The following is a 12,509-nucleotide window of genomic DNA, read 5'->3' as shown; positions in this document are numbered from 1 at the left end:
CAAATCACAATGCTCACTGGCAGTTACACGAGTCCATGCCACGCATTTCTTAATTGCTTCCTCTTCCTGAGGGGTTACAACGGCATGCAGTTGCATCCGCGAATGAGAGCTTTTCCGAGAATCTCGTCGCGAGAGCGAGCGCGATATTCGACACGCGTAGAGCCGAAAATTTTTCAGCAAAATTACTGTATTCCTTTCTGACCCATCCTTCGGAGTGTCCGATCCTTATGGAACTGGTAGTATGTCGAATGGAATCGACTGTACCTAATTCTTTCGATAATTCGCCGTCGAGGTAATATCGAATGACTTTTAATTCCGTCGTACGTGAGGGCGAAGTATAGTGCCAGTCCCTGTCGGTCGCCTCCGGTTGACTCAGAACGAAGTTGGGATAATACCCCAACCGTTGAAGGTGAAGATAAGAAAATACGTGATCACCAAGGAATTTAGGAAAGCCGTAGGAGCCCTTTTTGAGGAGCAGATAACCCATCTCAGTACTGTAGCCACGCTTCAATTGTGATCTGTTTCGTTATGCAGAGGGATTCTGAGTGCGGTACGACGAGTTTGTCGTGTGCGTCGAATTGAATCGAATTCATGCATTTTTGGTCGTGGCGATTGAATATTGGCGAGCCAAAAACCTTGGCGTGATTTCCCTTTCCGCTCAGATCTCGTATGATGCTGCCCGCCTTTGGCTGATCGATTTGGGCCGACATGTCGATCAGAAGTACCGGATCCGGATCCGGAAAGAAGGGCGTTTCTATAATTAGAATTTTTAATTTAATTAATCATCGGAAGCCAGCCGGGAGCCATCCCTTCAAAAGAAATCCTTACTCGGAAAGAGGGGTTCTAGTAAAGCGTTGACGTGCGCTTCTGTACTTGTAAATATTTCAACACCCAGATCCTTGTCAATTAGAGAGGGCCTGGCAGGGCGGAGCTGCAGTATGATTGCCATCATGCACCATGGCATGATTTTATTTGGCCGATCGAATCGGGGTGCCATACTACATCAGGCCATCTATGATCAGGCTATAGATGGAATCGCCAGTGACTTCACAGAACATCGACTCGGGGTGAGAACTGAACCGTTTTTGGGTGACCTGTTTTAGTCCTGCTTCTCTTTTAGAACAGTTAGCAGCCTCCCGTTCCTCCGTGAGACTGATCGTCTGAGCAGAAGGCCTAGATTCCACATCCGTTTGTGTCCATGGCGTACGCGGCGTGTGCCGTGTGGGCAAAATCTGTGCTGCAAAGGCGCGTGTAACCGGTCCGCTGGACTAGGCATCATCCGAGTTTGGACTCGGCAAGTCAATAAGGACTTTTACCTCCTGGTTAGTCGAATTCATGCCCTCTGCGTGTAGAACCGAAGGCTTTTTTGTTACTCGGTAATCTTCTTAGGCATATCGATGGTCATTCTGCTACTGAGGAGGTGCAGCGAGCGAAAGGAGCCTCTTTTGAGGAACCTGAGTCAGCCCCCGACGTGCGACAAAAATGAGACGTTTGTACTTCTCTGACGAGTCGACGCCCCGCTTCTCAGACTCAGAAGATAGCCAAGCGTCATCGGAAGGTACCGACGCTTTTTTTCGAGGGGGCGCGGTCGGTTTGATCGACACATACATTCGCGCATCCGCTCCCTGGTAAGCAATCCCGCGTCGATCGCTTCTGCGCTTACTCTTACGCCATTCAAAACGACTTTTTCTCGCGGCGACTACCGTGGTTTTATTCGGGGGCCCTCAAACCCATTCACACGGCGACGCGCTTAGTTACTCCTCTGCGTTTGCGTCACTCACTCGTACTACAGTACTTCAAAATGCGTATGGCTGTGTTTTGACTGGATGTGTTTGACTCGTCACTAAATGAAGAAACGATGGATTACAAGGTTTGTCTCCTTCCTTTGGGGCTCCCATTGGTGTAGGCGTACATACAGGTGGGTGGGCCTCTCTGCATCGTACATAGAGAGATTGATTGAATGCTGTGCCACTGGCCGCGTTTTGGGCGTAGACCGATTTCCGACCGAATCTAAACACTACAAGGGATTTATTTCTGACAGTGTAATTTAGGGGCGGGTGCGAGGGCTTAGTGGATAGCATGCATAACACTCCTACGTTATGTACGATGTATGATGCTGAGAGTGTACAAGGAACAATATCTGGCCTAGAGCAGGTAGTTGAGAACGTATCCGTGTGCTCGATGCATGACTACGGTAGTAGCACGGGTCCTTGTCTCGCGTTAGGGTTTAGTCGGCGGCTGCTAGTTAGTAGAACGGTCTGGAGATTAGTAGGTTTAGCTCCTTAGCCTTGGACTTTAGCTAGTGGCCGCGCCGCGGGCTTTGGACCTTTTCTCAATGCAACAGGTAATCTATTAACGTAAAGTTGAATGCATTTCAAGTCTATTTATATTTAAATAGACAAACCGACTATTGACTGACGTACGGACTAAACGAACAGATGACATAACACAATAGCAAATCGTTTTTACCGTCAAATCAGTGCAATGGAACAGCACCGAAAAGATATTTGACATACGGACAGAACAGACAGATGTAACTCACTACCAAGTTTCAGCTATATTTGTCTCGCAGTTCTATAGGAATCGTACTTGGTTTTGTTATTTGTCGTTTTTGACTTGTGACAGCCAGATTCCTTCCAGCGTCGGAACGATCTTTTCGAAAGTTGGTCGTTCAAGCGGATTCTCATTCCAGCATGATATGGCGAGTTTTGTCAAATCCTCCGTGCAATGAACGGGAATTTCAGGTCGCACGCCAGTGTTGACCACTAGATCCAAAATGTCGGTCACCGTTAGCTTTTGCTCAAATTTTTCGACATAGGGGTACTTCGCCGTCATGATTTCCCACAATGTTATCCCGTAGCTGTAAACGTCGACGGCGATGTTGTACGCTTCGCCGCGAATTATTTCGGGAGCTCTAAACAGTGCTGTGCCCACGGCGCGCGATCCACGAGCCTCGCTATCGTCATCGTCGCTGATCTTCGGTGCAATTTTCGTGCAACCCAAATCGGCGACTTTGACCGTTCCTTTGTCGTTGATGAGAAGGTTGTCGCACTTGAGATCGCGATGCATGCGATTGATTTTGTGAAGATGACGCATTCCCTTTGCCGCATCCAGGGCGTATCTCACTTTAAGAGAGACTTCCATTTGCTGATGGGCGTATTTGCTGTCCAACTCGTTTCGCACTGATCCCCTCTCCATGTATTCCAAAACGATAAACGGCTTATTTTCATCCGTCTTTCCGGTGCCGATGAAGCGAACGATGTTTGCGTGAAAAATCGACCGAAGCAAATCGCTTTCGTCTTTGAATTCTTCTAGTTGTTCGTCGGTGCAGTCTTCCGCTTTTATTTTGAGAATTTTTACGGCAACGGTTTGATCGCGATATTGAGCGGTCCACACGTCACCAAACGCTCCTTGTCCAATCACACGCTCGAACTTGACTTCGTCAGAGTTGACCGACCAAATGCTTGACAACTGTTCTACTGTTTGCTCGGCCATCTCCAATTCGATTCTCGTGTACTGGGCCACTTTCTTATGCCTTTTCACACGCTTCAGGCAGTAGTAGAACATGAAGACGAGTAGAAGTCCGACTACTGTTCCAATGCCGATGAGATACATAGTCGGTGTTTCGCACCCTTTGCCCGTGAATCCGGCGTTGCAAACGCAGATTGTCGTGTAGTCGGTTTGAACGATGCATGTTCCGTGAACGCAAGACTTGGGGGCACACGTGCAATTTTTTATTGATATTGAGCCCGTTGACGTGGTTACAAAACCATTTGGACAATAGGTGCAGTTGACCGCTCCGTATTTATCGCTATACTGTCCCTTTGGACAGGAGCGACACTCATAGAAACTATATTGAGGACTATACATTCCTGGTTTGCACTTTTCAAGTTCGATGCTTCTTATGCTTATAATTGCAGATCTGTTTCCACTTTGTAGCGTCGTTGTTCCGACTGTAAATAGTTTGTTGTCGCTGGCGACTATTAGATTACGCAAACGTTCCGGGAGCGGCCTCACGATTTTATCTTTCCATGTTGCTTTGCTTAGGTCTGCCACAAGATAGTAATAATTGTCTTCTGTAAAAGCAAAGCGGCCGTACGCCTGACTCGACCACCCGCATGTATTTCTCGGCGGCATTTCCTTTATCTGCCACGTTAGATTGCCGCTGCCAATATTGGTATGATACATATTCCAATTGCAAGACAAATCCGTAGGGGCAAATAACTGGTACAACGTGTCACCCATTCTTAAGAGGTTCCACTCGTTTATCTTATGACCAAAGTACACAAACAAGGAGTTATTCCAGAATGCGCTCGACCATTGTTGCAGTCGATTCGTCGGCTGTGGCATCTGCTTGCTACCGTCGCAGCAAAGTCTTTTCCAAGTTGCATTCTTTCGTTCATAATTGATCGTTGCCATCCACAGGGAGCTGTTTCTTCCGTCTATGCCACCGAATAGGAGCAGCGATCCGTTGCTCATCGAAGCCATCGTTGCGTACGAAGATAGTTTTTGTGGAGCGAATCCGTCAGGGACAACTCTTGTCCATTGTCTTCGTTTCACTCTATAGATCCAAAGATCGTCACGGCCCTTTTCATGAAATCCGTGACTACTGCCGAAGAAAGCCACGTCTTTAGTTTTTGTCACTGAATACGCTGCTTCGAACGATGCCGCGCGATAACATTTTTTAGGGGGGCCGATGATACTATATATAGGGATGCGGCAAATGGGGTTTTCGGTAATGTCAATCATTCCCTGATTTATTCCTGGCATCTGATCGGGATCGTACAACGTCCACATTAGCGAATCTAGTTCAAATCGCCACATTTCTAACTTTTTTTGATTTTCTTGCATTAGATACCAAAGATTGTCGCTGATACTGACCAACCTGGCGTTCCACATTAGTAGAGGACTCCTGTCTACGAATGCAGTGCTTCTGATTTCATGTCTTGACTGTGATTCATTGGTTTTCTTAAACACCTGAAGGAAATCTTTCAAATTAATTTCCAATGCTCTTATAATGCTATCTTGAAACTTTAGAAATAGTAATTTATTTTTTATTACCGTAAGATACATGTAGATGCTATTGAAGTCTGAAGACTCAAATAAGCTGATGCATTGAAATTGATTTTGATTTACGTCAAACAATCCTAGCCCCGTGCTGCTTATTTTGAACAGAAGAAGCTTATTTTCTTTCAAGTAAACTGTTTCCTCTGACTCTGGGCCTGTCTCTAATTTTTCGAACTGTAAAATTGCTTTGTAGGATGGACAAGAAAATTCAATATCTGCAGAAGACCAAGCTTTTGTGATTACGTCAAAAATCCACACGCTTTGGTTGCTCAGTGTTAGCCAATAAATGTGCGTATTGTTCACTGAGAATGGAAGTAGATGGTTTGATGGATACCGAACTAGTGGCCCCAAATTGGTGTTTATTTTGACCCAGCGATATTTCATGTTTTGCTCATTTCTATCGTCTACGCACTGTAGCTTCCAGAAATCCTGTAGAAGGTCGCGTGTTTCAGGCGATGTGCCACCATAGATAAATAGTGACTCTTTGCACTGGCACGTGCTATCGTTTCCGCTGTGAGCGAACGCCTTGTGACCAAGGCGAGCCGGAGGAACTTCTGTCGTGAACGTTAGATGAGTCCACTCTTCGTTGGGGCCGTTGAACAACCACGCTTCGTAGGATCCACCCCACTCCCTAACGCGAGTTCCAGCAAAAGCAATAATTCGAGTTTCGCAAAGACTGGTAAACGAGTTTCCGTACAATTGGTCGAAGTGTTTCAACGAACGTTCGTCTCCGGGAAGCCTTGTCCACGAAGCTGTCCTTGGGCAGTAACTCCACGAAACGCCATGCAAGTCGACGAACAGAAGGCGAGTTTTGGCTTGCGACGACGTCGCGTTTCGTTTGTAAGTCGACGTGTGTCGAGGTAGGGTGTTGTCGTATAGATTGGTGTAAAGAAATTTTGCCTGAGGCTGATTTAGGTTCCAGGGTGAGAATTTTCCAAACGTCGTTTGCCACTGATCGCTGTTTGTCGTTTCTCCACGAATGCCACAGAAAACGGCCGACCAGAGCACTAACGGATAAACGAGAGAATGCATTGGTCTACTCGGAAGGGCATTGACCGCTGGGCGTATTTGAGATAGACGCTGCCTGCATCTGGCTTTTATCTCCCTTGGGAGGGCCTGCACGCATCGATCCCTGTTACCAGAAACCTCAATTGTCGGTGCTGCGGAAAGGCTTAGTATCCTATCCTACCCGAAATAGTCATGAAGGACATCTGGCTGAGGGGAAAAATATTTGTTCGCCGACTTCCTGCATGTCACAAAATCAATCCCCCATGCAGAGCCAGTCATGGTCCGGGTCCGATCTGGTGGTCATTTCGTCTTGACACGCATGCACCGCGCCGCGGTTATAAGGTTCGAGTTCGAGTGAGGGACTCGCGCTTAATTTGGGTGACTGCTAGCGTATGGGTCGAGTCGATCTACTATCTCTGCTTTCTGTCATCGAACAGCGGGACTTCCGAATGCCATAAGGATCGTCTGCCGTTGAGGATATATTGACTTCTCTATACTTATCCGCGAGATTGGATGGATGTGGTCAAGTTAGGAAGTGTCTACTGTATTAAATTAAGACCAAAAGAGGGCAATACCCCCCCTCCCGGCGAGATTCTGCCGTGAGATTGGACGGTATGTCATTTTAGGAAGTGTTTATTAGGAAGCGAAGCTCGTGCAGCGAAGGCGCGAATGGGGCCCCCTGTAGCCGTCGCGTGCTTATGTTTACGCCACGCCCCTCGTGCGTCATCAAATACGTTACGTGACACTCTCCTTCTCGATCGGTGTGAGAGGATTCAAAGTCGAACAGGTGAATTGAGAGAGTAGAGTTTTGCCTCCGGCTAGGCCTCCAGAAAAGAGTCGAACGCGTCTCTCATCTCGCTTTCTACGGTACCGAATTCCTTTTCCGGATGTTTTCAGACGTTGTCGTGACCTGACCATCTTCTGTATTCGATCGCTGGATAGCGTAAGCAGTCGCTTCGTTCTGGGGCCCCTCGTTAGGACCCACGTACTCTCGCGCGCGCAGTTTCCGACTTCCGACACAAACGAACATGCAACCTGATGAAACCTAATATCTATGATGCAACCGTTCTATCAAAGTCACGTGCCGCGCATCTATCTCCTTTCTAAAACCCGTCCGGTACGCCTTTCTTCCTACAATCGCACACGGCGACGAATTTCCCGTTCACAATCGCCTGAACGGCGGCCAAGCGACGCGGCGCGCACTCGACGACGTGCCCGCGCCTCTCGAAATCGCGCCTCCACTCGTCGGGAAAATCCTCTTGAACGCACTGGCAAACGTAGTTAGGAACGAGTTGATGATGAAAGCGCGGTTCGGCGTCCGCGAGCGAATAGCGAAACGCGAAATATTTGACGAGCCCGACGCGCCGACGACGGCGACGACGTCGCCTTTTCGATCGATAAAAACGAGCCTTGACGTCGGGTGTACGTAGTTAATCGGATTTGGCGCGAGATCGTATACGGGATCGTACTTGTCCGGACGCGAGAAATTGACGACGGTCAAATTGTAGAGAAAGCCGAGCGATTCCGAAGAGATTCGACTTCCGAAATGATTCTCGATTGTCGTCGTCAAGGCGACGGCGTTGCCGTGCGAGTCGACGATAGAGAAGTGGGTCGTTCCGTCGTCGTTCGAGAGCGCGTAGAAAGCGTCGTAGTAGTCGGGCGCATGCGTGGTCGTTTTGTCGATTTTCGCTTTGAGATAGCAAATCAGTTCGAGCCTCTGATTACCATGACATTAGTTTTTCTGCCTACAGTGAAAAATGATTCGGTAGTTCGTAGACAGGTGTTTGCTTTCTTATTCTTCAGAGACAGACTAGACAACAACAGAAAAACGCGACTACACGACACAAATCACGGACAAAGTATGCTCATACGAGTCCACGCCCACTTCTCGTTGCCTTAGATCTACCATTTGCATCCGTGAAGGAGAGCTTTTCCGACATTGGCAGAGTGGCGAATCTCGTCGTGAGAGCGAGCGCGATTCGACACGCGCAGAGCCGAGAATTTTCCAGCGAAATTCGTTTTGCCATTATTGTGCCATCCTTCGGAGTGTCCGATGATAATGCGATTGGCCGTAGTTTGAATGGTACCGACTCTAGCCAACTCTTTCTACAATTCGCCGTCAAGGTAATATCGAAGGGTTTTTCCGTCGTACGTCATGGCAAAATAGTGCCAGTCCCCGTCAGTTGCCTTTGGCTGCTCCAGTGAAAAATTGGGATAACCTTGTTTGCCGTTGAGATACGAAAATACGACGTGATTTGCAAGAAATTTGGGGAACCCGTAAGAGCCCCCTTTGAGCAGCAGATAGCCCATGTCTGTAGTCGTTTGCACCCACGCTTCGATTGTGATCTGCCATGTGATGCGGAGGGACGCCGAGTTAGCTGCATAGAGTTTGTCGGGTTTGTCGAATTGTATCGAATTCATGCATCCCGCGTCTTTGGAATTGAAAATCGGCGAGCCGACGATCTTGGCGTGATTTCCCTTTCCGCTCAGATCTCGTATAAACTCGCCCGCTTTCAGCTTTCTAGTTTGAGCGTACATGTCGATCAGAAGAACCGTACTCGGATCGGGCAGAAAAGGAGTCCTTATAAGATATGTAGTTATTAATTGGCCTGTCGTCCCAGGTTCGTAAGAAGTACGCTACGTCTTCGATCGTTCAAAAAATAATTCTTACTCTGAGCGAAGGGTTCAAGTAGAGCGTTGACGTGCTCCTTCAGGGAGAAATATTTAACGAGGGCGTCGCCGACTTCCTGCATGTGATAAAATCAATTCGGAGCTATAGTCATAGTCGACTCTGTTACTCAACCGAAGCGGATGGTCCAGATTTGTCGTCTTCGACCGGAGCAGCTGCGGTGGCAGCAAAATAGACGAAAGCAACTTGAATCCACAGCGATCTTTTCATTGTTGTTGCCAGCTTCGTGTGAACGGTTCAAGTGATGGGTTTGTGCTTTGGACTGAGCCTTATAGCCTAGCCAATGCGCTAGATTAATTTAATTAATAATGTTCCAGCTGGAGCTACGTCGATTGCGACACTGAGTATACAATTGGAAGTTTCTATATAGGAACAATGTACACTGAACACCCTCGTATTGATTGAGATGTTTCTTCGAGGTGTCCAGGAGCCGAGACATTGTCTACTCCTGTGCAACACAAGAGCAACACAACTTGAAGCGATGACTCATGCAGTAAGTTCGAGAGAGGGTGCTTTGGGTGAGTGCTAGGTCGATTTGCTATCTCTGCGTTTTGTCACCGATCACCAGGAGTTCCTCTATTATCTATTTGCAGGATACTAGAGTGTTTGAGCCAAATGGTCATAAACGGTCCGGTCGAAGGTTCGTTGAGCATAACCGCGCTGATAAGGATCGTCTACCGCTATAGTCTCATAGCGCTATATTTATCCGCGAGATTGGACGATATGTCAATTTAGGAAGGGCCTATTACGACCAAAGGAAAGTGACCATATAAGGAGAGGAGGGCTGTCACGTGACATTCTCCTTCTCGATCGGAGGTTTCCGCGTAGGTACGAAGAAAGACGAACAGGTGAATTGAGAGCGTGTACCTACGTAGGTGTACGGTGTACAGTTTTGCCTCCGGCCAGCTAGGGCCATCGAAGGAGTCGAACACGCCTCTCATCTCGCTTTCTACGGTACCGAATCTCTTTTCCGGATGTTTCCAGACGTTGTCGTGACCTGTATTCGATATCTCGAAAGCGTAAGCGATCCTTTCTAAGTGAGGCCCCTCGTTAGGACCCACCCCCGCGCGCGCGTTTCCGACACACAAAGAACATGCATCCATTCCGTCAAAGTCACGTGCCGCCCTTTCCTAAAACCCGTCCGGTTCGCCCTTCTTTCTATAATCGCACACGGCGACGAATTTCCCGTTTTCACAATCGCCTGAACGGCAGCCAAGCGACGCGGCACGCACTCGACGACGTGTCCGCGCCTCTCGAAATCGCGCCTCCACTCGTCGGGAAAATCCTCTTGAACGCAAACGTAGTTAGGAACGAGTTGATGATGAAAGCGCGGTTCGCGAACGGCGTCCGCGAGCGAATAGCCGAACGCGAAATATTTGACGAGCGTCAAAACGACACTAGTTATGATCATATGAGAGCCCGACGCGCCGACGACGGCGACGACGTCGCCTTTTTGATCGATACAAACGAGCGGTGACGTCGTTGACTGAGATCGCTTTCCGGGTCGTACGTAATTAATCGGATTTGGCGCGAGATTGTGTACGGGATTGTACTTGTCCGGACGCGCGTAATTGACGACGGTCGAATTGTAGAGAAAGCCGAGCGATTCCGAATAGATTCGACTTCCGAAATAACTCTCGATTGTCGTCGTCAAGGCGACGGCGTTTCCGTGCGAGTCGACGATAGAGAAGTGGGTCGTTCCGTCGTCGTTCGAGAGCGCGTAGAAGGCGTCGTAGTAGTCGGGCGCATGCGTGGTCGTTTTGTCGATTTTCGCTTTGACTCATTGGGCTTCGAGTGACGTCAGGAGGCGTTCGACAGCGCCTTCGCCTCCGGGGCGTCGCCGAATCGCATTCTCGCCGCGAAGGCGAACTTGAACGCTTCGGCGATGTAGTGACGCCGACATAGTGACGCGTGTCGGCGTCGAAACTAGTCGCTTCCTCTCCTATCGTCGATAGAATGTTTAGGAGGTATTGCGTGCTGCACGGGGGCGGGGCGCCGCACACGGTCATATCCATGAAGTGCGTTTTAATGGTCGCCGTCTCTTCGACGTCGCACGCGGCGAAGTCGTCGTAGGCGAAAACGCCGCCGGCCGCGTTCAGCTCTTCGACCATGTCGCGTGCCATTTTGCCTTTGTAGAAGATGTCGCTGTTGCCGTGCGCGCCGATGCGGCGCAGCGTCGCGCCTAGCCGCGGCGCTGAAAACCAATCGTTTTCCGCTATGAATCGCTTCTCGTTTGGCTTCAGAAACGTTTCCAGTTCGTCGGTGAACTGGTCCTCCTTTTTCAGGCCTAGAGCGCGTTCGGTCCAATTGGTGACGGGGAATCCCGTCTCGGCGACGTTCGCGGCCAAGTCGAACAGTTCCTTCCATTCGACTCGTCCGTATTTTTTCCAGGACCCTTGAGCTCGCCCGGCACGCCCACGAGAAGAGCTGGTCTCTCGGCGACGTCGTCGTACATTGAATCGTAGGCGCCCGATGGGGCTTTTTCTCTGAAATTGATTGCCGTCGATTCTTTGGCGGAGTTGTCGTAGTAGACGAGGAATCCGCCGCCGCCGAGTCCGGACGATTGGAAATTGATTACGCCGAGCGAGAGAGCGACGGCGACGGCGGCGTCGGCTGCCGTGCCGTTCATTTCGCGAAGGACGTGCGCTCCTATCTTAGAGGCCATGGCTTGATCGGTGGCGACAGCGGCAGTTTCATAGGCAGCCATTGTTCGGGTGCATGCGGCGATTTGTCTAACTAATTAATGACGCAATCAAAGTCACGACAAACGTGGGTATGATACACCAGTTACTTCCGCTATAGCACCTACTGTAGATAGTAGACTAGCTTATTAAACAGAGGAAGGACGGGTAATGGGAGCGACTACCCCACCACGGTAAGTGTTCCGCAAATCTAATGACCACTGACGGGTCTTCTGCAACCACGTGTCGCACCTAGAAAAATAAGTTGCAGCCTACGCAAGGGGCAAATCGATTCGATTTGTACGACCTTAGATTCGCCTTCACTGTATGTTCCAAAGAGGGTCTTTCGTGAAGGTGGCGGACTGAGCCTCTGACGCCCTACTGTACATCAAATTTGGACCATTGCACTATTAATTTTCTTGCTGAAAGTCGTAGAAAGGATTCGGTAGTTTGCAGACAGGGTTCTTGTTTGCTTTCTAATTCTTCAGAGACAAAGTAGACTAAGACAGAAAACTCTACTGCACGACACATAACACGGACAAAGTATGCTCATATGAGTTCACGCCCACTTCTCGTTGCCTTCTACCATTTGCATCCGTGAAGGAGAGCTTTTCCGACATTGGCAGAGTGGCGAATCTCGTCGTGAGAGCGAGCGCGATTCGACACGCGCAGAGCCGAGAATTTTCCAGCGAAATGCGCTCTGCCCTTTTTGCGCCATCCTTCGGAGTGTCCGATGATGATGGAACCGGAAACATCTCGAATTGTACCGACTCTAGCCAACTCTTTCGACAATTCGCCGTCAAGATAATATCGAAGGACTTCTCCGTCGTACGTCATGGCAAAATAGTGCCAGTCCCCGTCAGTTGCCTTTGGCTGCTCCAGTACAAAATCGGGATAACCTTGTCTACCGTGGAGATACGAAAATACGACGTGATTTTCAAGAAATTTAGGAAACCCGTACGAGCCCCTTTTGAGCAGCAGATAACCCATGTCTGTATCCGTTTGTATCCACGCTTCGATTGTGATCTGCTCTCTGATGCAGAGGGACGGCGAGCTAGCTACAA

General features: G+C 49.1%; 2 protein-coding genes across 2 annotated transcripts; both read right to left on the bottom strand.

The window, feature by feature from the left end:
• Positions 1–2,425: 2,425 nt before the first annotated feature.
• LOC136195931 (uncharacterized) lies at positions 2,426–7,384 on the bottom strand. Its single transcript, XM_065985413.1, has one exon. It carries the CDS (start codon positions 6,097–6,099, stop codon positions 2,599–2,601), a length of 3,501 nt encoding a protein of 1,166 aa, XP_065841485.1. The 5' UTR covers positions 6,100–7,384; the 3' UTR covers positions 2,426–2,598.
• A 2,320-nt stretch (positions 7,385–9,704) lies between these two features.
• Positions 9,705–11,471, bottom strand: LOC136196257 (scoloptoxin SSD14-like). The gene is made up of 3 exons (XM_065985781.1): positions 11,120–11,471; positions 10,635–11,051; positions 9,705–10,543 (listed from the first exon to the last, which is right to left on the bottom strand). The coding sequence occupies exons 1-3, from the start codon at positions 11,469–11,471 to the stop codon at positions 9,798–9,800; spliced, it is 1,515 nt and encodes a 504-aa protein (XP_065841853.1). The 3' UTR covers positions 9,705–9,797.
• Positions 11,472–12,509: the final 1,038 nt, after the last annotated feature.

This window comes from Oscarella lobularis, chromosome 15 (genome assembly GCF_947507565.1).
Source record: "Oscarella lobularis chromosome 15, ooOscLobu1.1, whole genome shotgun sequence".
Classification (NCBI taxonomy): domain Eukaryota; kingdom Metazoa; phylum Porifera; class Homoscleromorpha; order Homosclerophorida; family Oscarellidae; genus Oscarella; species Oscarella lobularis.
The sequence above is the reverse complement of the archived record's forward strand: the minus strand, read 5'-3'. Positions and strand labels throughout refer to the sequence as shown.